The 24317-nt window shown below is 45.8% G+C and overlaps 1 protein-coding gene across 11 annotated transcripts in view; it reads left to right on the top strand.

The window, feature by feature from the left end:
• SYNE2 (spectrin repeat containing nuclear envelope protein 2) overlaps positions 1 to 24317 on the top strand; it is a 256417-nt gene that overhangs the window by 55079 nt on the left and 177021 nt on the right. For all 11 annotated transcript variants that reach the window (XM_083607758.1, XM_083607756.1, XM_083607761.1 and 8 more), the window contains exons 15-30: positions 1448 to 1544; positions 2195 to 2382; positions 3562 to 3726; positions 4396 to 4518; positions 5331 to 5492; positions 7477 to 7611; positions 8507 to 8662; positions 9254 to 9471; positions 11557 to 11632; positions 13315 to 13406; positions 14626 to 14749; positions 16244 to 16386; positions 17348 to 17495; positions 18628 to 19214; positions 19874 to 20053; positions 21006 to 21156. In XM_083607758.1, the coding sequence (XP_083463884.1) occupies positions 1448 to 1544; positions 2195 to 2382; positions 3562 to 3726; positions 4396 to 4518; positions 5331 to 5492; positions 7477 to 7611; positions 8507 to 8662; positions 9254 to 9471; positions 11557 to 11632; positions 13315 to 13406; positions 14626 to 14749; positions 16244 to 16386; positions 17348 to 17495; positions 18628 to 19214; positions 19874 to 20053; positions 21006 to 21156 (2745 nt within the window). The remainder of the gene's footprint in view (positions 1 to 1447; positions 1545 to 2194; positions 2383 to 3561; positions 3727 to 4395; positions 4519 to 5330; positions 5493 to 7476; positions 7612 to 8506; positions 8663 to 9253; positions 9472 to 11556; positions 11633 to 13314; positions 13407 to 14625; positions 14750 to 16243; positions 16387 to 17347; positions 17496 to 18627; positions 19215 to 19873; positions 20054 to 21005; positions 21157 to 24317) is intronic.

Raw genomic sequence — 24317 nt, 5'->3', positions numbered from 1 at the left:
AATGTACAGTGGTACCTCTGGTTACGTACTTAATTTGTTCCAGAGGTCCGTTCTTAACCTGAAACTGTTCTTAACCTGAAGCACCACTTTAGCTAATGGGGCCTCCTGCTGCCGCTGCGCCGCCACTGCATGATTTCTGTTCTCATCTTGAAGCAAAGTTCTTAACCCGAGGTAATATTTCTGGGTTAGTGGAGTCTGTAACTTGAAGCGTATGTAACCTGAAGTGTATGTAACCCGAAGTACCACTGTATCTGAAGAAGTATGCATGCACACGAAAGCTCATACCAATAACAAACTTAGTTGGTCTCTTAAGGTGCTACTGGAATGAATTTTTTTTACTTTGTTTCGACTACTGCAGACCAACCTGCCCACCTACCTACCTACCTACCTACCTAAAGCAAGGGTGGAGAACTTCAGGCCTTGGGGCCAAATGCTCCCGCTTAGGCCTTGCTGTCGGAACCCCTCAAAATTACATCCCAGAGACATTCCTTACACCCAAGAATTTTTGCCCAGCTGAAATCTGTTCCTGGATTCTGATAATGCCTGTTGCTTATTTCGAGGGAGGATAAGGGAGGGGCGAGCGAGTCTGTGTGTGTCAAAACTTGTCTCCCGCAGAAAGGTAAAATTTACATGGTCTGCTGCAGGTACTTTTGGCTTTGGCCACAGCCATCACTGGCACAGGGGCCTCAGGAGATTGTCTGGAAGGGAATGCGGTGCTTGGGCTGAGGAAAGGGTTCTCACTTCTGCTTCAGAGCTTTAGAAACAGCTGCAGTCTCACAAAGAATGAAGTGACCGCTGCTATCAGTGGTCAGCAGAATCCTGGGAAAACAAGTTTTGTTTTGTTTTTAGCAAGCGTTGAAAGCACATCACTGTTTATATATCAGTCACTGTACCTTTTAGGCAGGAAGCCTGCATGACTGACATGTCTGAGGTGGGGTGTAAATACCGCATCCTTCATGATGATAAGACTCAACGTGACCGTTGTAATGCATAAAATAGGTAATATGATAGAGAAGAGCGAGGGGATGCCAAACTAATATGAAAATATTTTGGTTTCTAGTTGGATTTTTCTTCCAACTAGGAACCAAAATATTCCATTATTCTCTTATTTTATTTCACCAATTGCCATCGTGGCATATGTACAAATGCAACAGTATCTGTAAAATGTATAACAATCCATGCAATAATAATCAACAAACGAAGGTGACAATTAACAGCCAATCCTCCAAACTCTCCCTCTGCATTGAAAAAGCAATTATCCAAAGGAGATGCAGCGTAAAATAATTGAGCCAGTAAGGTGCGCTTCAGTAATTTTTTAAAAAGAGATAAAATAATGGTTTGTTTATTTTTTAAATCGCAAACTCGATCATCTCCAAATCTCTGTACCAGAAAGCATTTTTCAAATTAATCCATCTTTTTGCTTATTTTTGTTTGTTTGTGTGGGCAGGGTTTTATTGGAGAAAAGGGATTTCTTAGTCAACTGGAAACCACATTTCGAGTATGTAAAGAGAAACAGGACAAGATCATGACCACTTCTAATCTGGGTAAGACCTCAAAAGCGTAAATCTAGACTCCTATCATCTTGTATTGTTGAAATCTTAGGCCTAGTATTCACTGAGCAGATCCTGGCTTTGCCAAGTTGCTCTCTTCCATTTTTAGTTCTCCCATCTGTAAAAAGGGCATAATGGTGACTCACATCATGGCATTTTGTGATAATGAACCAGGGTCAGAACCAGTCTCGTTGCTCTGCTGTAATTTCTTTTTATTTTAAGATTTTTTTTTTATATTGCTCAGTTGTAAACCAACGCACCTCTCTAAGTGGTTTACATCAATATAAAATTAAAACTATTATTAAAAAACCAGCTAAAGACAGGTATTAAAATGATTTAAAAGATGGTTAAAATCAACAATAGCTGAAAAATAAAGCACAAGTTCCTTCTACATGTCTGGATAAACTTGCCTAAAAAAAAGAATGTAAGCAATTCCCGAAAAAAGCACACCAAAGGCCCCTGTCTGATGTCAATAGGTAGGGAGTTCCAAAGTTCCAAAAATTGATTTTGGAACAAATATTATGCAGCAGTTATTATGTGCCAGTTCTGCAGATTGAAGCAGTCGAGTTGGCGTATCTGGGCAAAGGCAGTCCTGCAAGTACTGTAGCGATAGGTAATGACAGCATCGTTATTTAACATTCTAGGAGCTGATCCCGAGGATGCAAGTAAATTATTTAAGATGGTAGAATCTCAGGTTTCCAGATGCAACGAGTACATTGACAACGTGAACGCGACCTTGCGGAAGATTTTGTTGTCCTGGGACACCTATACAGAGAACATCCACTTGCTGCAGACTTGGCTGGAAGACACGCGGAAAAAGCACCCTCCGAATGTATGTTCGCATTTCTTCCTGACTCTTACGGTCGATTGGTTGGGGAAGTATTGTGAGCACCAGATGTGACGGACAGCCAACTCAATGTTATACGCAGTGGTTTGGTTCAAAGGCTCACATGTATACACAGAAATTGCCTTCTGAGCTGTAGGTGGGAAATGTGTTTAAGTCCAACTCTATGGGAGGAAGAGAAAGCCACTCCAAGGTTAGCCAGCTGCATTCTATGAGGCAGCTGGTAAGGGGAAGGCTCACAGGGATGCGGGTGGCGCTGTGGGTTAAACCACAGAGCTTAGGACTTGCCGATCAGAAGGTCGGCGGTTCGAATCCCCACGACGGGGTGAGCTCCCGTTGCTCGGTCCCTGCTCCTGCCAACCTAGCAGTTCAAAAGCACGTCAAAGTGCAAGTAGATAAATAGGTACCGCTCCGGTGGGAAGGTAAACGGTGTTTCCGTGTGCTGCTCTGGTTCACCAGAAGCAGCTTAAGTCATGCTGGCCACATGACCCGGAAGCTGTACACTGGCTCCCTCGGCCAATAAAGCGACATGAGCGCCGCAACCCCAGAGTCGGTCACAACTGGACCTAATGGTCAGGGGTCCCTTTACCTTTACTAAGGGGAAGGCTCAGAGGTCAGAGGAAATCTGGAAGCCACAAGTAGACCTGGCCCCAAAGTAGCTTTCAAGCTCTCTGCCTTTCTTCCCAGGCAAGTCCTGTTTGGTGAACCCTGCAAGGTTCTTCTTCTTTCTTGGGTGATCACTCGTAGCTGAGTAAGATTGTCTTCCATAAACATGGTTTTAACAGTGAGTCCATAAGTGACTATGGAGGCCAATTCTGGATCCACATGTCCTTCCACAGTGGGGACATAGGTTTCCGGGTGGGAGTTGATCACGGTGAGGGCACCATTGGCAGGTGGGAGCAGCGGGTATGCTCCTGAGAGATCTCGCGGGCAGCTGGATTGCCTTGTGAGTTCTTGCAAAACCATCTCCGTCACTCCCAAAGCTACTATGCTGAGCAGGACTTGCCCAGGGAAGGCACATGTTTGTGGAAAGGCGGAAGAGAGGAAGAGAGAGAGGCTGGTATAAGGAGATGTAGCCAAGTGTGTGTGGTTGAAATTGCCCACGACAAATGCGTGTGAGATGCGGGCCTACTGTCTTGTGTTGCATTGGGTTGTGTTGTGTACTAGGTTCCCACAGAAGTGTTGGCTGCCTGGAACTCCCGGCACGGATCTGTCAACGAAGCAGGGAACTTTTTGATCGAATCCTGCAACGAGGAAGTGGGTTCAGCCGTTTCCAGTGAGCTGAAGAAACTGAACAGAAAATGGGCAAAGCTTATAAAGAAAACACAGTTTGTGAGTTGTCGCAGATATTTTTTAAAAGCCTTGTGGAGTTGCTGTTAGCTTAATGGTATCGTTAAGCATAAAAATGCAACATGGAATATTTAGGCTAAAAGATTTATTGTAACATAGGTTTTCATGGACCAGAGCACACTTCCTCAGATGCACGAGGTGTTAATCCTTAGCAGATTTTTTTTTGTAAATTAGTAAAGAACCTTGATGTGCACAAAGCTACAGTTTATCTGTGACAGTCCCATGGAAGGTCCAAACTCATACAAGATAAGAACAGTGAACGTTCTTAATATGATAGTTCTTTTTAAGGCAGCCGTGGGGATCCTTTTGCCCTCCAGAAGTTTTGCTGAACTACAACTCCCATCACCCCTGGCCATTGGCCACACTTGTTAGGGCTGATGGGAGTTGTAGTTCAGCAATATCTGGCGGGTTAGAGGTTCCCCACTTCTCCCTTGCTATACTAATTTGACACCAGTTTTGGAGAGAAAACCATGGTCTCCGTTAAGACCTAAACAAATAAAACAGAATCAAATGTTCTGATAAATTTTAGGGTGAGACTCAACCTAGGATTTTAATTTTTATCAGAATTAGTGATAACACCAGTCATTAATTGGTGTTTGGTAGAAATTGAATAATTGGGGGGTTATAACAAATGACGTTTGATGTCCCTAGGAGATGAGATTGCTGGGAATGCAAGAGGAAGAAGAGGTGAAACTGGCAGCTGGCAGTAATGGAAAAATGGATTCTCCCACAACAGCAGAACCAGAGGACCCTGCAGTGGACAGCTCAGAGGAGGTTCTTAAGAGCCCTTGTTTTTCCAGTTCGGTGGTTCAAAAGTCTATGAATGTGCAGTGGCTGTGCACAATGGGAGCGGGAGAGTGGGGTCCCCTCCATCTTCTGGGCAGACCAGTCCTGCTTTTGGGCCCCACAGATACGTTTGCATTGATGCTGCAGTGGCAGATGAGTTTAGGCTTGACCTCTGAAGTTGCTCGTGGCTCCAAGTCATGAGTTCTAAACGCACCTTTCAAGTTCTTAGGTGTTATGCCAGTCACTACAGCACATGAGAAGTACTGTTGCGCTCGTGTGCTCTTTGTGGGTTCTCCGTAGGGATTTGGTTGGGTACTATGCCAGCAAATTGGTGAGCATGATGGTCCCTTGGTCTGAACCAGCAGGGCAGTTCTTATGCTCTTATGATAATGCGGTTCAGGCCTAAACACATTTAAGTTTCTAGGCCCATTGTGAACCTATGGCCAGTCCATGGATTCCACTAAACCCAGGTTCAGGAGAGGTTCGTCAAGTCAGTGAGACAGGGGTGTGTGATCCTGAATCGAGGCCACGCATAGCCTCTATATGCATCTGAACTCAGCCAGCCTTTTTACAGGATGCTGCCCTATATCCCAATCTATTTTCTTTTTGAAGTGGGTTTGAACCCCTTCAGAGATCACATCAACAGAAGAAGCTTTCGGGCCTTGACTACTGAGGGAGTGAGCAAATCATCCTGCCTTAACTTATTGGGAAAGACAGTTTCCTCAAAAAAACATTTTTTACTGGAAAATGTGAAGAAAAGTTATTGTTTTCCTCTTTTCCCGCCTTTTTTTATTTCCTAGATTCTTGATGCCGGTTCACTATCTCCGGATGAGTCTTTATCAGAAGAAGAGGTTAAGCTAAATTTTGAAGATGCTCACAAGGAGCTTGAAGCATCTATTTTAAAAGCTATGCAAATCCTTGGCCAAAAGGCCAGGCCCGAGGGACCAGTTTTGAAACATGAGGTGAGGCAATCCGTTACTGATGACTGCATAATTCATCCTGTGTTTAGGGATGGATGGAGATGGATCCTTTCCAGTTCATGTCAGTTTCACGCGTGTTTGTTTGTAAGACTGTTGTATTCTATTTCCACATTAATGCGTCCACTGAAAAAAATCTGTACAAAATGCTGTATTTAAATATGTATTTTATCTCAACGTATGCATTTCTAAAAGCATTTTGTTCCAAAATACACAATATTAAAATGCATTTTGGCATGTATCACAAAATTTGGAGAAGGGCAAAATCTGAAAGTGTACCGTATTTTTCGCTCTATAGGACGCACTTTTTCCCCTCCAAAAATGAAGGGGAAATGTGTGTGCGTCCTATAGGGCGAATGCAGGCTTTCGCTGAAGCCTGCAGAGTGAGAGGGGAGACCCCGCCGCCAGCCCTGCAAGCTCCGGGGACAGTGGGGAGGCGCAGCGCGTCTCCCCGCTGTCCCCGGACCTGGTCTGAAGGCGGGCTGCGGGGAGAAGAGCGCTTCTCCCCGCTGCCTGCCTCGCAAGCTCCGGGGACAGCGGGGAGGCGCAGCGCGTCTTCCCGCTGTCCCCGGACCTGATCTCAAAGCGGGCGGCGGGGAGAAGAGCGCTTCTCCCCGCTGCCTGCCCCGCAAGCTCCGGGAACAGTGGGGAGGCGCAGCGCGTCTCCCCGCTGTCCCCGGACCTGGTCTGAGGGCGGGCGGCAGGGAGAAGAGCGCTTCTCCCCGCTGCCTACCCCACAAGCTCCGGGGACAGCTGGGAGGCGCAGCGCGTCTTCCCGCTGTCCCCGGACCTGATCTCAAGGTGGGTGGTGGGGAGAAGAGTGCTTCTCCCCGCTGCCTGCCTCGCAAGCTCCGGGGACAGTGGGGAGGCGCAGCGCGTCTTCCTGCTGTCCCCGGACCTGATCTCAAGGCGGGCGGTGGGGAGAAGAGCGCTTCTCCCCGCTGCCTGCCTCGCAAGCTCCGGGGACAGGGGGGAGGCGCAGCGCGTCTTCCCGCTGTCCCCGGACCTGGTCTGAAGGCGGGCGGCAGGGAGAAGAGCGCTTCTCCCCGCTGCCTGCCCCACAAGCTCCGGCGACAGCTGGGAGGCGCAGCGTGTCTTCCTGCTGTCCCCGGACCTGGTCTGAAGGCGGGCTGCGGGGAGAAGAGCGCTTCTCCCCGCTGCCGGCACCACAAGCGCCTGGGGGGGGAATAAAATTTTTTTCCTTTATTTCCCCCCCAAAAAACTTGATGCGTCCTATGGGCCGGTGCGTCCTATGGAGCGAAAAATACGGTAATTGCGTTCTGATCCATATCTTAGTCCAGGAGGTGTGAATTTGGTTGGCCCAATTAAAAATACAGGCCAGGCAAAATTCTTCTCTAACCCTAGTTGTAGTAGTGATGGCCTTATTGTCTCAAGTGGTAAACAAGGTAGGGCAAAGCCTCCTTAAATGAGTGGGCCTTAGTGAACTAACATTTTTATCAGCACTAGGTAGCTTGGAGGCGCCATTTTAACTTGCCTCCCACAATGCTCTGGGTCCATGCTAAGTTGAGGGCTCTGTGGAAGCGAAATTAAAATGGCGCCTTCCATGTTAGAGAACTGTAGTAGGAGTTCATTGACTGAATATGCTGTTTGGTGATGTTGGGCTTGAGGAACGGGCCACAAACAGTGGTGCTGGGTAAGATTGGGCTCTTTGTCCCCCAGCGATGGGCTCAGTGAACTCCTTCAAAATCGGTTCCTTTGCCATTCAATCCCAGCACAGCTCTGTATAGCTCTGTAATACTGCCAGCTGGGAAAGGGGCCCCTTCAAGAGGCCAGGCTACCAGTCCCACCATCCCTGACCATTGGCTATCCAGACGGACTGACAGGTGTTATAGAGCATACCACTTTGGCTCCCCCCAGCATGGCACTCATCTATTTTTAGACAGGTAGTGTGTTTTTATTATTATTCTATAATCTTAGGCTATATCCCCCTGCCTTCCCCTTCTTGCAGGAAGCTTTTAGCATCTTGGATACCAACATCCTCCGCAGGTTTTTGAGAGCAGCAGAACAATTGAAAGACATTTTGCCCGCTTGTGAAAAGGCAGCGGTGGAGGAAAAGAGCAAAGACGTTCGCGAGAGATGGGAGGTGAGAAAATGTACCTGGGAGACCAAGAGTCATTTTAATCACAGAGAAGCCACTTGGGAATATTTTTTTGTTAGGTGTGATGCTCTAAAGGCCTTTTTGACGGAGCTGGTGTGATGTGGGAGCTAGTTATCAGCTTGGTCCAGAGAGACCCGGGTTCAAGATAGAGGCTGATTATAAGCCTCACAGGATGGCCATGGGTGTCGTTGTGTGGACCTCGTAGGCATGGTCCCACTCTGTCCCCCATGCACTGGCTAAATGTGCAGTGGACTTCTCTGAATGTCTTTGTATTCTCAGTCCTATCTGTCCTCTAGGACTGAGAGATTAGAGAGCCAGTCTGGTGATTAAACTGTTGGACCTGGGAGACCAGGGTTTAGTTCCCCACTTGGCCAGGAAGCTCACTGGGTGACCTTTAGGCCTCTCAGCCTAAACTACCTCACAGGGATTAAGTGAGTAGGGGGAAAACCATGCATGCCAGTGTGGTGTAGTGGTTAAGAGCAATAGACTCGTAATCTGGTGAACTGGGTTCGCATCTCCGCTCCTCCACATGCAGCTGCTGGGTGACCTTGGGCCAGTCACACTTCTCTGAAGTCTCTCAGCCTCACTCACCTCACAGAGTGTTTGTTGTGGGGGAGGAAGGGAAAGGAGATTGTTAGCCGTTTTGAGACTCCTTCGGGTAGTGATAAAGCGGGATATCAAATCCAAATTCTTCTCCTTCTTCTTCTTGATCTCCTTGGGGGAGGAAAGCTGGGATATAAAAACAATAAATTGATTTCCCTGGAAGATGGTCGGGGTAGAACCTGTCTTGTTTCCACCATATCCTCTCCATAATACCCCCCTTAACCTGCTTGTTTTGTTGGTTACCGTCATTTCTGAACATGTATCCCATATTCTGCAGGCTGTTCGCTGTGAAATCGTGTCCTATGTTGAATTAAAAATGGAAATCGAACGAGGGAAGCTGAACAATGCCTTTTCAAAACTCAATAAACAAATAAATAAAGAAAAGAAGCTGCTCAATGCGGGAAAGACGAAGGGGCTCATTGCAGAACATGAGGTATGGCATAAAACCAATACAGTTGTACCTTGGATCTCGAACACCTTGGCTCCCAAACAAATTGGCTCCTTAATGGTCAAAACCCGGAATGAGTGTTACGGTTTTCGAACGATTTTTGGAAGCCGAACGTTCGGTGGGGCTTCCGATTGGCTGCAGGAACTTTCTGCATCCAGTCAGAAGCCACGCTTTGGTTTTCGAACGTTTTGGAAGTCGAACAGACTTCCAGAACAGATTCCGTTTGACTTCCAAGGTATGACTGTATTATTCTCTCTTTGATTCTCAGTATATGGGTTACCTTAAGAAACTGCTGAAGGCAGTTTTGTTTTGTTTTGTTTTATTTTGTTTTGTTTTGGTACTTATAGCCCTCCCTTCTCTGAATGGTCCCAGGGTGGGTTACAGAAATGTACAAGTCACAGAATCATAAAACGAAACCACAAAACAGCTTAGGGGAAAGTGACAGAGGCAAGTTGCAGCAGTGTGTATTAATGCAGGGAGAGGGTAGGCACCCACCCAATCCAAAGTCTGAGTAAAGAAGTTTGTCTTGACAAATCATCGAAAAGTGTGATTTTTGTATTCCTCTATCTGTTTTAGGCGATATTTTCTCAGCAAGGTGTCCTGGGCGAGCTACACATTTCCTTGCAAGCCCTGAAAACCATGAGCAAGAACATGACGGAGGAAGAAAAGCAGGCTGAGAAAAAGACCCCGGTTGTAGAATATGAGCGGAAGAAGGAAGAGCTTCAGAGGCAGGCTTTGGCTATTCACAGCGAGCTGTTGTCTATGGCAGCCGATAGCCATTCACCCAAGAGAGGGTGGGTATTTTTTTTCCCTTCAAATTTTTTTATTGATTTTCCAGAATTTTAAAACATACATACATGCATACATCTTAACTGTACTTAATCCAATCTTAGTAACATTGTTAAGTGACTTCCTCAAATCCCCCTAGTTGAATTTCAGTATATTTCATTGTAACAGTTTTCCAAAACCAATTTTCTCATAAAATTAACTTAATCACTTAACATCTTTCAACCTTTTCATTTTAACTTTAAAGATATTATTCTCTAACATCACATATTTAAATCCTAGGCCTATCTGGTATTTGCAAGTTTTTCCAATTAAGTTATCTTAGCATATTTAGCTAAATAGTCTTTGAATTTCATCCATTCCTCCTGGTACTCCTCCTCCTTCTGGTCGCGGACTCTTCCAGTCAGGTCGGCTAGCTCCGAAAAGTCCATCATCTTCATCTGCCATTCCTCCACTGTTGGGACTTCTTGTGTTTTCCAATTCTTAGCTAACAAAATTCTAGCTGCAGTTGTGGCATACTAGAGAGGGTGGGTATTGCCAATGGGCACTTTGGCATAGCTGTCAACCATCCCTTATTTGGCGGGAAAGTCCCTTATCCCAGCGCTGTGTCCCGCTGCTGTCCCTTATTGATGATGTCCCTTAAATTTCCCGGGTTTCAAAGGAAGCAGCTCCTCTCCCTCCCTCCCTGCCGGCCAGGGAGGAGGGAGGCTCCAACTGTGTTGCTTGGCTGTGTCGCTCACCCAATAAGGAGTCTAAGAACGACTGGGGGGTGGAGCTTGCATGCCTTGTGCCGATCAAATCAGCTGCGTTGCCTGGGGACTCACCTTTGCTCAGCGCTTCCCAGCGGAGAGGTGATGGTGGTTTTCCTTGCTGCATCCCCTTTGCCGGGTTGCTGCGCTGTGGGAACCACCGCTTGAGGCTTTGTTTGGCTGCTGGCTGGGCTTTCTGCCTTTGGCTCAGAGGGGCTCAGAAGCTGAACATACCTGTGCTTGGAAAATTCATTATTTTGGCTGCTGATCCCTTATTTTCAAACCTGTAAGTTGACAGCTATGCACTTTGGTACTGCTTCATGGTGGCTTCCCAGATTATTGTGTTCACTTGCAAACACATAACAGGTGATCCACAGAAGGCAGGTCCTTCTTCGCTTTTATATGCATTATCCTTCATGACGCCAGGGTCCAGCAGCAGTCAAGACCCTGGGTGGGTCAGAGGCTGCAGACTTTCCAGCAAAGGAGCTAGACCAGCTGAGGCCAAGGAACACGAGTCCCAGGAAAAACCTCCTGGATCTGTAGAGTCACAGTATGGGTCCTCAGGGTACCTTATGCTGAGCCCCAGGAACCAAATGCCCCCAGCAGGAGCTCACCAAGGAATGGAGGAGGAGTGCTGATCTGGAGATGAGCGGGTTGGCCCTTCAAGAATCTATACAGTTAGTCACAAGAGGGTGGAGCCTGAAAGAGAAAGAGGTTGGGAGCAGGAGCTTAAGAAGTCTGCTTCCACTCTTCATTGGAGCAAGTTGCTCATTTGGAGCTCTCCAGGGTCCTGCAACTTCTGACCCATCTTATTCCCCCCAAAACAACAACAGCTGTTGGGTGGAAGAACCACAGAACTGTCTACCAGATGTAATTTGGCAGTGGAAGTAAATCTTTTTGGGTGTACGAACAAGTATGTCAAATTTTAATTTGCAGGTGGGTGCAGGGAATTATACTTTGGCTGCAGGACTTTGGGAAACTCCGCATTCCATTTTCAGTGATCGTGCGTGTGGACCGTATTATATATCAAATATTTTATTCTTAGCACCCTATACTCAAAGCAAATTTTCTGCTCTTTGGGCAACTGTACTTTTCATGTAGCTGTGTTTTTATACATTGATTTAAAAATGTAATTCAGAGTTTATTGTTTTCAGCATATTGAAGCCTGGCCTGTAAACCACTGATGAACATAATAAATGAAAAAATGCCATGGTCATTTCATAGAATCATAGAATTGTAGAGTTGGAATGGATCCCAAAGGCCATCTATCTAGTCCAACCCCTTACAATACAGGAATTGCTTTGTTTTGCATGTTGTGTTGATGTTGTTGTTATTTTAATCCAGAGAGTTTGCCCTTGCTTCTGCCAATGGAGAGAAGACATCATTTCTTAATCCTGGCAATGGGTTTTCAACTGAAAGGGTAAGACGTTTGGATATGCTCCTAGAGTTTCCTTAGGGATGCGTCCGATGAGACACTTTGCTCCCAATGAATCAGAGTAGGTTCAGCAATGCAAGCATGAATTCCCAGAGTATCAGTGACACTCTAGTTCTTATTTATACTTTCGGGGGGAGACCACCTACTGCTGCAGAAAGTTCAAATGTTGAATAAGGTAAAGGTAAAGGGACCCCTGACCATTAGGTCTAATCGTGACCGACTCTGGGGTTGTGGTGCTCATCTCGCTTTGTTGGCCGAGGGAGCCGGCGTACAGCTTCCGGGTCATGTGGCCAGCATGACTAAGCCGCTTCTGGTGAACCAGAGCAGCACATGGGAACACCGTTTACCTTCCCGCCGGAGCGGTACCTATTTATCTACTTGCACTTTGACGTGCTTTTGAACTGCTAGTTTGGCAGGAGCTGGGACTGATTCGAACTGCCGACCTTCTGACCGGCAAGTCCTAGGCTCTGTGGTTTAACCCACAGCACCACCCGCGTCCCTCAACTGTTGAATAGCACTTGCCATTAGGAATTCTGCCCCCCCCAAACTTGGGTGACCTGTTCTTCCCAGCGATTTTCCCATGTTTGCTCTAGTCTTGCTTTCCTATATCTTTAATTTGTCTGAAGCATTTTTAAACTGGCCTTAGCAGTGTGGAACTTTGTTGACCTTCAACTTTCATCAGCCCCAGCCAATATGACGTGGTGAGGGATGATGGGAGTTGTTGTCTGACAACATGTAGAGGGCTGGCAGTTTCCCATTCCCTAACTTGCAGTATACTGCTTTTATATGTACATGTATTGTGAGTAGAGCTGAACTAAAAAAGTTCTCAGATGATAACTTTCTACCAGATTTTTTAGGTGGGAGAAAAGGAGAAGGACCATTGGATTGAAATAATGTTTTAGCTATAATTGATTTTAGAATGGTGTACTGAAACTGCTTTTTAGATGTTATAAACTATTTGTTGTTTTTTTTAGAATGCCTTAACAATTTTAGAGCGTTTTTGCTTTGTTTCTAAATTGTGCATCTGTTTGTTGCCCTGGACTCCTTGGAGAGGAAATGCAGGGTATAAATTTAATTAATAACTTTTTAAAAAATCACTATTCAAAATTCAAGGGCTTTTCTATGGTGACACAATGGTTCTCGCCCCTCTATACCACCCCCAAACTGTATTTTTAGCTTCACCGCTTCTTCTGGTAACCCTTTCCTTTCCTTTTGCCCCTAACAACACAATGCAATTCCTGGGCATTCTGGGCAGAAAAAATGGCTGCAAACATTATTATTATTATTATTATTATTATTATTATTATTAATTATTAAAGATGCCCACTACTCATGTGTACAACAGCTTCTTCGTGCATACAGAGCTTCCCTCTACATTAAAACTAATGGGAAAACTTCGATGTTCAAGAGCACCATGTGTTCATTGGTGCATGTAGGGGACTCTGAATAGGGAACTGGAAGTGTATGGCAGAAATTTTCCATATGGCTTAAAAACTTCTTGCGTTTATTGAGGTTATGTTTTTAAATAGAGCCTCTAGTCTAGTATCATGAAAGTTTTGTCTCTTCTCCCCCTTCCCCCCAACCTGGGAAAAAGCTCTAATAAAATTACATGTATGTTTATAATTTGCTATTATGGATCGAAACTGAGATTTTGATGTTTTGTTCAGGGTCCAGGAGACGTGGAACTAGAAAAGAAACTTCAGAGTGCAGAGAAGTTTGGAAAACATGGAGACTTGTCTCTGAAGGAATTACAAAAGAGGTACTGCCCAATATAGAATGTGGAAGCAGCAATGAGTAAATTTATACCAAAAGTATCAGGAGCAAAGTGGCATCACCACCACAGTACCTCAAGGATCGCCTCTTTCCATATGAAGTACCTGGACCCTGAGATCATCTTCTGAGACCCTTCTTCGTGTGCCTCCTCCTTGAGAGGGTGGCAACATGAGAACAGGGCCTTCTCTGCAGTGGCTCCCTGTCTGTGGAATGCTCTCCCTAGGGAAGTTCACCTGGTGCCTTCATTATACCCCTTTAGGCACCAGGCAAAAATGTTCCTTTTTAACCAGGCCTTTGGTTGATCTGATCTGATCAACATCCTATGTAGCTTTTTTGGGGGGTGGGGGTTGTTATTGGGTTGCTTGCTTTTATTTTGATTATATATATTGTGGTTTTTACATTGATTTTTTCTGTGAACCGCCCTGAAACCTCTGGGTTTAGGGCGGTATATAAATTCAATAAATCATCACCGTGGCAAATTTGTATTTTCCTAATCAATGAAACAAAATTGGCGTTCAGTATCGTCTTAATTTGACTTTTTGGTTCACGGCTTGCTTGCTTGTGTTTTGAAATGAGTAAAAAAAAAAAAAAAGGAAGAATCACATGAAAAGCGCATTCTTCTTATGCCTGACATACCATATTTTTCGCTCTATAAGATCACAAGACGCACCTAGTTTTTGGAGGAGGAAAACAAGAAGAAAAAAATTCTGAATCTCAGAAGCCAGAACAGCAAGAGGGATCGCTGTGCAGTAAAAGCAGCAATCCCTCTTGCTGTTCTGGCTCCAGCGATAGCTGCGCAGTCTGCATTCGCTCCATAAGACGCACACGCATTTCCCCTTACTTTTTAGGAGGGAAAAGGTGAGTCTTATAGAGCAAAAAATACAGTATATTGTTGAGCCTATTTTGCCCAGGAAAAAGAGGTGGATGGTCTAATCCATGGGTAGCCAACATGGTGCCCTCTAGCTTGTACACCAAAGCCCATCAGCTCTAGCCAGCATGATGTATATTTTAGTTAGCTGGTGATGTTTTAGTCTGCTCTGTATTTTCCATTGCTTCTGTCATTTGCAGAGTTATATTTTTATAATTTTATCATTGTGCATTATATTTTTATGTGTTGCACCCTGCTCTGGTATTTGCCTAGACAAAGGGTGGGTTATGAATATTCCTCGTGGTTGGTGATAATAATAGTTGTTGTTTTTCTCTAGCTACCGCACAGAAAGACATAATCTGAAGCTTTGCTTAAACACCATCAGAGAAAAAACAGCATGTGCTTTTACTGGCGGTGTGAAAGATATTTTCAGCCTTCAGAATAAGCTGCAAGAGTTGGAGGTAAATATCAAAATCCTACTGTGTATTAAGGCTGATATCTGATTAACCAGAGGCATTACCTGAGCCCTTATATCCTAGCTTGATCACTGAGATCATCCAGAGGGGCTGCTGTGGTCTAAACCACAGAGCCTAGGGTTTGCCGATCAGAAGGTCGGCGGTTCGAATCCCCGCGATGGGGTGAGCTCCCATTGTTCGGTCCCTGCTCCTGCCAACCTAGCAGTTCGAAAGCACGTCAGCGCAAGTAGATAAATAGGTACCACTCCGGCGGGAAGGTAAACGACGTTTCCGTGTGCTGCTCTGGTTCACCAGAAGCGGCTTAGTCATGCTGGCCACATGACCTGGAAGCTGTCTGCGGACAAACGCCGGCTCCCTCAGCCAGTAAAGCGAGATGAGCGCCGCAACCCCAGAGTTGTCCGCAACTGGATCTAACAGTCAGGGGTACTTTTACCTTTACATTATAGAGGCCTTACTAGAAGTTGGGCATTTACTGTAGTGTCGCCGGTCCCCGTGCTGTGGGACACACTTCCAGCAGGGATTTGGCAGCCAGTTCTTTGCTTCTGACTTTCAGGAATCTCTTGATGACTTTTCTGTGGTGACAGACAGGACTTTGCACCTTTTTTAATGTTTTATTTTGTTACTAGGCAACCACTGTAATGATTATCTGTCTTGCCTTTTGTGGGTGTTTAATGCATCACGCTACCCTGGTGGTTTATGACTTGGCAGTATAGAAATACTTATATGAATGGAAAAGGTTATTTATGTATGCCGCTGCCGCGGCTCTTGTTTTGTTAGCCCCAAAATGGAAAACAAGGGAAGTCCCAACTAAAGAAGATTGGCAACTTAAATTGATGGAATATGAGCAGCTTGTGGACCTAACGCATAGAATAAGAGAACAAGAAGAACATACGTCTAAAGAAGACTGGAAAATGTTTATTGAATATATGGGGGAAATTGTGTTTATTTGAAAACATGGGCAGCATTAAGATAAATTCAACAGTGTAAATAAGTTTTAATGGATGTAAAATGGAATACTGAATAGTTTAGTTTATATAAAATATGCAGGGGTTTATGTTGTGCAAAATGAACCATGGAAAGAGAGGAAGGGAAGTCATTGATATTTTAAAGTTGTTTAAGTGAATATTCTAAAAAGTAAAACAGAAATTTAAAAATTAAACTAAAAAAAATACTTACATGAATGAATAAATAAACCATGAAAACTGTGGTCTGCAACTGAAATATCACTATCTGAAGGTTTAATAAAAACATTTTGATAGGCTTGCTGTTCAGCTTTATAGAACAGAACAGTGTTTGCTGCATAGCAGAATAGAACAACAACATCCAAGTCATGCAATGCATATTTATCCTTGTGGATGTTATATCTGAACAATTGCCGCGTTATCATTAACATTTAAACCCCTTGTTAACATTTTATATTTGTTAACCTTTGCACCTCTCGTTATTTCTGTCACCAGCATTTTCCTTCTCTTGTTTCAGGCCTTGGAGAGCGAAGGCGATTCTTCTTGGAAACAGTTTGAAAGGATGGTTTTACTGCTGGGCAAGTTTTCCTGCAAAGCAGATGAGTCTCAGGAAGAGCTGCTCAGAGAGTGGAACAAAGCCTGGAATGCTCTGAAGGAGAGGTACAGCCTGCACATAGAGACTGGGGAGGAGTCGGACTATCAGGGACAGCCTGCCAGATGTTCCCTCCAGATGTTGTTGGGACTCCCTTCAGTCCCAGCTCACAGGGCCAGTAATCGGGGGGGGGGGGGGGTTGTTGCGCTCCAGGGACACCTGCAGAAATAAATATGAAACATGACTTTCTTTGCCTCAGCCATTTTTAAATTGACGTTTTCATTGATCTTATTGCAATTCTGCATGCAGTACATTGCCAGACTGGAGGTTTGTTTTTTTAAATGAAAAATGTGCCCTGTAAATAAATATTTGCTGAAGAAATACAACCTGTGCCATTAATAATGATTGTGCAACCTGTAGAGCACATAGGCGACAATTATTCACACAATATTCTTGTTCAAAAACAATTTTTCACCATTTATCAGATTTGTGAGAATAAGGCAACTACTTACAAAGTTCCAATGCAGGCGCAGTCTCCGGCTACGTGCACTCAGCCTGTCTGGGGGAAGGTACATAAACTGGCAGAGGGGGGGTGCCCCCCTGTTGCTGCAACTGCTCCTTAGACCTGGGAATAGCTGCCTAGCTGTTAGGTTGCTGTTCATAGGTGTTCAGAGCTGTAGAGAGCCAGTGTGGTGTAGTGGTTAAGAGCAGTAGACTCGTAATCTGGTGAACCAGGTTCGATTCCCTGCTCCTCCACATGCAGCTGCTGGGTGACCTTGGGCTAGTCACACTTCTCTGAAGTCTCTCAGCCTCACTCACCTCACAGAGTGTTTGTTGAGGGGGAGGAAGGGAAAGGAGAATGTTAGCCGCTTTGAGACTCCTTAGGGTAGTGATAAAGTGGGATATCAAATCCAAAGTCGTCTCCTTCTCCTTCTTCTTCTTCTCCTTCTCCTCCTCCTCCTAGAAGCAACTGTAAGAACTGATTTCCTCTCCATGTCTCCTGATCAAATTTATCCTCTTCTTTTGTAGGATTCACTCTTTAAAGGCTGTTTTGGCCCTTCTAGCGCCTGTAGAAAGCGAATGGGTTCAGCTGTGCAACGTGGACGAAGAGCTCCGCCAGAGAGACATTCCCCGGAGCGTGCTAAATAACACTAGCCTTCCCTTCAAGAAAGTGAAGGTTTGTGCTCATTATTCTTTCTTGGAATCTCGTCTTGGCTTAACGAAGGGCTCCCAGATTGAGCCAGTAAGTGTGTTTCTAAACCCCCTACAGATCCTGCCCCACTAATGAGAGGCCACAAATACTTGAAGCCCTTCAAATTAAGGGCCAAAAGCCCAGGTAAAAAGGAAATTTTTTGGCTAGTGCCTGGGGAGAGAATTCCGCAAGCAGAGAGCCACCGCTGAAAAAGGCCCGTTTCTGTGTCCCACCCTTCAGACCTTGCCTGGAGGAGGAACTCAGAAAAGGATCTCAGATGCCAATCGCAGGATCTGGGATGGTTTACTTTTGGGAATATTCTCAAACAAGCCAGAGAAGATTGGGAAGTTGTTCCAGAACCAGTAGCAAGGTGGTGCAATGTTCAGAACTGCCCTGATGACAAAGAGGAGCTTACTTCCTCTCAAAAGAGTGGTGGCAACTTGCTTGAGATGATGTATGAGAAGCCAGAGAGATAGCCTGACTCCCTCCTTTGGCAATCCTCACAGAACTTTAGCCCAATGGTTGCCATTAATCTGATGGGAATTAATTTTATAATGAAATGATTTTAGAAGGTTTTATCATTTTTCTGTTGTTAGCTGCTCTGAGCCCTGCTTCGGCTGGGGAGGGCGGGATATAAATAACATTTATTATTATTATTATTATTATTATTATTATTATTATTATTAGTGGGAAGAGGGGCTGTTTGAGCTATTTATAATGAGTCAACCATTCACCTGCCTAACCCAGCATTATCTAGTACAGTGTTTCTCAGACTTGGGGCCCCAAACTTGGACTACAACTCCCATCATCCCTAGCTAGCAGGACCAGTGGTCAGGGATGATGGGAGTTGTGGTCCAACAGTAGCTGGGAACCAAAGTTTGAGGAACACAGGATGACAGGAACTCCCTAAGTGTTTGGCTACTTGATCCTTTTTCCTGGAGGTGCCCAGAGCTTGACCTCCTAGGGGCCTGCAGGGAATGCAGGGTCCCATCACTCACCCCCTATGCTTGACAGATAACAAAATCATAGAGTTGAAAGGGACCAGGAGACTTGATGCTCAGTGCTGCTTTTTACAGCACAATTTCGCTTATCGCCGTTGCAATCCCTTGCTTTTCAGAAAATGCAGACATCTATAGCAAATTGTACCAAACAGTGCGGCTTGCTAGAACAAGGCAGGCGTCAAAGAACAGAGGTTGATCCAAAAGACTGGGAAGAAGCGAGCGCAGTCGCCGCTGAATACAAGGTGCGGTTGGGAGAGCTGGGTTGCAAAATGCAGGTGATTGAGACAATCCTGCGTGACATGGAAACTTTTCTGGCTTTGCTGATGCACCTGAAACAGTCTCTGGGTGCCTCTGTGCCTCTCAGCCTCGCCCCAGGATCACCCGGGGAAGCTATGCTGCAGGAGATTTCTCTGATAAAAAAGGAGGCCAAATCTCTCGATGAGAGGTTGAAGCAAGTCAGCATTTACATTGACGATGACGAAAGCGGGAAAAAGATGTGTTGCGAAGACCTCGTCGCTGCATTACCTGTGGCCGAAAGCCCTGTGGTTGGCTCCGTGGAGGAACAAGACATCAACCAGAACAGGGAGGCTCAGGAAGAATTTACCTCGAAGAATAGCGATCTCTTTAAAAACATCCAAGACGTGCATGTTAAGATCAGCAAAATAGGCTTGAGGGAGCCAACGATCCCCGCTGTTCAGCAAAGGTGAGGTTTCTCTTTTCCCCCTCCCTCTCAGTTTCAGTCAAGTAAAGTTGAGGATATTTTGCCTTGGGAAAATGGGTTAGGGGAAAAGAAAAGGGGTGTCTACAGTGGTACCTCGGGTTAATTCGTTCTGGAGGTCCATTCTTAACCTGAAACTGTTCTTAACCTGAGGTACCACTTTAGCTAATGGGGCCTCCTGCCACCGCCGTGTGATTTCTGTTCTCATCCTGAAGCAAAGTTCTTAACCTGAGGTACTATTTCTTGTTTAGCGTAGTCTGTAACCTGAAGCGTCTGTATCCCGAGGTACCACTGTATATGACTATTGCTTTAGGGTTCATGGGTTCAGCTGCCTCCCCCCCCCCCCAAATCCAATAAGTAAATAGAAATACTTAACTAACTGAGCAATTGTATTGCAGATAACTTGGTTCTGTCCTCCTAACATAAAGCCTGCCCCCCCATAAATCCTGGCTATGCCCATGTTAAGGTTCATAGTTTTTAATCACAAAGCTGAGAAACAGTAAGGTACCCTGTGGAACTGGGAGGAGCATAGCACACATAGGAGCTTTTATACCAGGCAGTGGCATGGAAATTGTTTTAATCAACATCCTAAATACCCAGCAGCACAGGTGACACAAACTGATGCGACTTGTTCCTGTTTCTAGGTTGAAGTCGATCAGCGAACTGCGGCAGAAGCTGGACCGCCTTGCTGCAGAGATGAGGTCCTTGAATGAAGTTGCCAGCCGGCTTTCGCGGTCCGCAAATGGCCAGGGGGAAGAAGTCAAGCGGCAGTGGAAACTCACAGAGGGCTTGTGGAAGAAAACAAAGCTTGCCATTGCTGAAAAGTGAGAGGCTAAGTTTGTGTGATTTCATGCAACGTTTTCTGGAGCAGGACAGTGGGGTGGGGCAGCGGCTCTTAACTGACCTCCTGGCAGTGCTGCTTACAGGGAGGAGAGTGGAAGGGGCAAGCGCCATATTGGCTCCGCCCATGTTTTTGCAGTGCCGGCCTCCCTGCCACCTTGCCTCTCCCTCTCTCCCGGGAAGCAGCAGCAAACCACCTGCTGGGAGATCACCGCTTCCCCTCTAGACCAGGGTTTCCCAAACTTGAGTCTCCAGCTGTTTTTGGACTACAACTCCCATCATCCATAGCTAGCAAAACCAGCGGTTAGGGTTGATGGGAATTGTAGTCCACAGACAGCTGGAGACCCTGGGCTAGAGGGAGTGCACTATTCCATCATGCAAAGAGGAGACTGAACAATGGAATTCTGCTCCATATTAAAAGCTGCCAGTTGATGGAAACATAACTTCCCATCAATTGAGCGTTGTCCACTTTTTAGCACAATTCCCCCCTAACTTTCCTTACTGCAAAAACTTTTTTTTTTTAATTAAAGAAAGTGGATTTCTGGTGCCAGAATGCTTTGATCTATTTCAACTGTGGAAACCTAAATTTCTGGTATGCAGTTGAATCTCTGCTGCATAATAGTGACCCTGTTCTCTCTCTTTCTCCTTTATATAAAGCTCAAATTCCCTGGAGTTGGTTGGATGTCCATTGGATCCTCTTGGTCAGGAAATAATTTAAAATATCTTCCTGTTCCAAATGAAGCCTTGCTTCATTTTTTCAAAAGCAAGTTTCTAGTTCCTGTGGCTGCAAAGCAAGACTGTAAACCTGTGGCCTTCTTGATGTTGCTTGGGTTCTGCACTAAAAGCCAGATCCCTTGATTTGGAAAATGAGTGCCTTCAGGCTTAGGCCATCCTGCGAACGTGTCAATTATTTTTGCTTTGCTTTCTTTCAAATAGGCAGGAACATTGTGCCAGAGTGATGGAGCTCTTGAAGCAATATCACAGCTGCAAAAACTGTCTGACAGGCATTATTCAGAAGCAAGAACATACCTTGTCTCAGCAAGTGTCTTACATGGGAAAAGAGAACTTGCAGAGGATAATTGCCATGGTGAGTTTATTGCGGTACCGTGCAAAAGCAGATAAAGCGGCACAATTTTTATGGCGGCCATGGAATCCTAGCTTTCATTTTTTTATTCAATTAAATAAGAAACGGGTTTGTATGGTTGCAAAGGTGGGCTTTAAATCGAAAGAAGTCAACCTTAGATGTTGTTGGGCTGCATTTCTCATCATCCCTGATGGCTGACCATGTTGTGTGGAACTGACAGGAGGGACCCCATCAACACCTGTAGGGCTGCCACCTCTGCTTCAAAGTATAAGGGAAGCTTGAAAGTAGGTCCAGACCTCCGCCTTCTTGTTGCATCCAGCAACCGGTGAGCCAGTGTGGTGTAGTGGTTAAGAGCGGTGGACTCGTAATCTGGTGAACCGGGTTCGCGTCTCCGCTCCTCCACGTACAGCTGCTGGGTGACCTTGGGCTAGTCACACTTGTCTCTGAAGTCTCTCAGCCTCACTCACCTCCAGAGGCGTAGCGTGGGGGGTGCAGGGGGGGCCGGTCGCACTGGGCGCAACATCTGGGGGTTAGGGTTAGGGGGCGCAAATCCACGGGTTAGGGGGCACAAATCCACGGGTTAGGGGGCGCAAATTACTTGCCTTGCCCCGGGTGCTGACAACCCATGCTACGCCACTGCTCACCTCACAGAGTGTTTGTTGTGGGGGAGGAAGGGAAAGGAGAATGTTAGCCGCTTTGAGACTCCTTAGGGTAGTGATAAAGCCAGATATCAAATCCAAACTCTTCTTCTTCTTCTTCTTCGGTATTCATAGTGGGTATGTGTGTCGTGATGAAAATTCCAAGGGCCATGTCAGGGGACTGCCATCGGGACAGGGGAGGGAGGCAGGGGGCCGCTGGGATACAGAGAGCCTCCCAAACTCCTGAGGAGCAGTTCCTCTTCCAGCTGTGGGAAAGGCCACACCTCCAGTGGAGAAGAGAGGGAAGGGGCCAGCCAAAGGACTCGAGGATGCTGCTGAGAGTCCCAGCGCCTCACCTAGCCAGACTGGCCAGGAGGGACGCACGCCACTTCTGTCGCCCACCTTGCATAGGGGGGTGAAACCCAAGGAGGGGAGGAGGAGGCTTGAGGTGCTGAAGTTCTTTTGTTGGGGGAGAAGCCGGAAGGGGCCACTCCCGGATTCTGCAAGTGACTGAGACGGACATGAACTTTGTGGATCTGCACTGTAAATAGTTTGCACAATAAAACCTGTAAAAGACAGGTCGGAGTCCTGCCTGGTTACTCAGGAGCAACCACCACCACCACCACCTGACAGGCCATATAGAGAGTGGCTGGAGTGTTGCATATGACTCTTAGTCTTGAGTTTTGTGAGCCCAAGTGTAGGCTGAAATATTGCAATGACAATGATGCAGGGATAAAGACACACAGGAGAGCCATTATGGGTAATGGTAAAAGGTTAAGGACCCCTGGATGGTTAAGTCCAGTCAAAGGCGACTTTGGGGTTGCAGCGCTCATCTCACTTTCAGGCCGAGGGAGCCATCGTTTGTCCACAGACAGCTTTCTGGGTCATGTGGCCAGCATGACCAAACCGCTTCTGGCGCAACGGAACACTGTGACGGAAACCAGAGTGCACGGAAATGCCGTTTACCTTCCTGCCACAGCAGTACCTATTTATCTACTTACACTGGTGTGCTTTAAAGCTGCTAGGTTGGCAGGAGCTGGGACAGAGCAACATGAACTCACTCCGTCGCGGGGATTTGAACCGCCAACCTTCCGATCGGCAAGCCCAAGAGGTTCAGTGGTTTAGACCATGGGTAGGCAAACTAAGGCCGCCTGGGGGCCAGATCTGGCCCAATCACCTTCTAAATCCAGCCCGTGGATGGTCTGGGAATCTGTGTGTTTTTAAATGAGTAGAATGTGTCCTTTTATTTAAAATGAATCTTTGGTTATTTGTGAGGCATAGGAATTCGTTTATTTTTTCCCTTCAAAATATAGTCCGGCCCACCACAAGGTCTGAGGGACAGTGGACTGGCCACCTGCTGAAAGAGATTGCTGACCCCTGGTTTAGACCACAGTGCCACCCGCATTCCCAGAGCCATTACAGTGGTACCTCAGGTTAAGTACTTAATTCGTTCCAGAGGTCCGTTCTTAACCTGAAACTGTTCTTAACCTGAAGACCACTTTAGCTAATGGGGCCTCCAGCTGCTGCCGCACCGCCACTGCGTGATTTCTGTTCTCATCCTGAAGCAAAGTTCTTAACCTGAAGCACTATTTCTGGGTTAGCGGAGTCTGTAACCTGAAGTGTATGTAACCTGAAGCGTATGTAACCTGAGGTACCACTGTATATGCCACTCTAAATACACACACAGACACACACACAAAAACCAATCCCTCATACAAACTGTCCTATAGGTTTAAATTAAAACTATTTCTTTTTAAAAATAAGTGTCAAGTGCCCAGATCCATACACCTCTCTCTCAAGGGAAGAAACCAGCCAGGTTGCAAAATTTTGGCATTATTTTCCCCATGGAATGGATAGGAGAGCGGATTCGCTGCTATCTGTTGCGTCAAGCCCTTTGGCCTACTTTCTCACCGTCTGCCCAGCTGTATCTACTGCAGAACAGACGTCATTGTCTGCCAGAAAACAAAGACCTAGTTAACGAATGTTGTCTAATCGCCAGACGCTAGAGGTCAGGGTTTCAGTGGCGGTGCTCCATCGGTGCACAAACAAGCAGCCTTATAGAGTTCTGAGATGGAAAGTTAAAAAGCAAAACATGGTGCCTTGTTGTCTCCATCATTTGGAAACGACTGGTTTGGATTATGATGCACCCTTACACCCAAAGATAGGCCTTCCAATTTTGAAATTCAGAAAGTCAGCTCTTATTTCACACGACTGTAGCTTCCAGAATCGTTTGCACAAAATATCTGAAGCAAATAAAATATGCACGTGCTCCATAACGCAAGAGTATTTTCCCCCTTCCAAAATCTTGTGTAAAGTAATCCGGAAACCAGAATCATGTGACTGATGCCAGATGTTAATGTTTAATTGATTGGTGTTGCAGTTTTGAGGTTCTCTTTATTGGATTCCTGTGGCTTTGTTTCTCTCTCTTTTAAAATGTGTTTTAAACAGCTGTGTTAATGCTCTATTTTTGTTGTTTTCAGTAGTACTGTAAGCAGCCTAGAATTTTTAGAATGGGAAAAGCTTGAG

Source organism: Podarcis filfolensis (assembly GCF_964270895.1).
Source record: "Podarcis filfolensis genome assembly, chromosome: 1".
Lineage (NCBI taxonomy): Eukaryota > Metazoa > Chordata > Lepidosauria > Squamata > Lacertidae > Podarcis > Podarcis filfolensis.
Note: the sequence above shows the minus strand (reverse complement) of the source record. Positions and strands in the feature narration are given on the sequence as shown.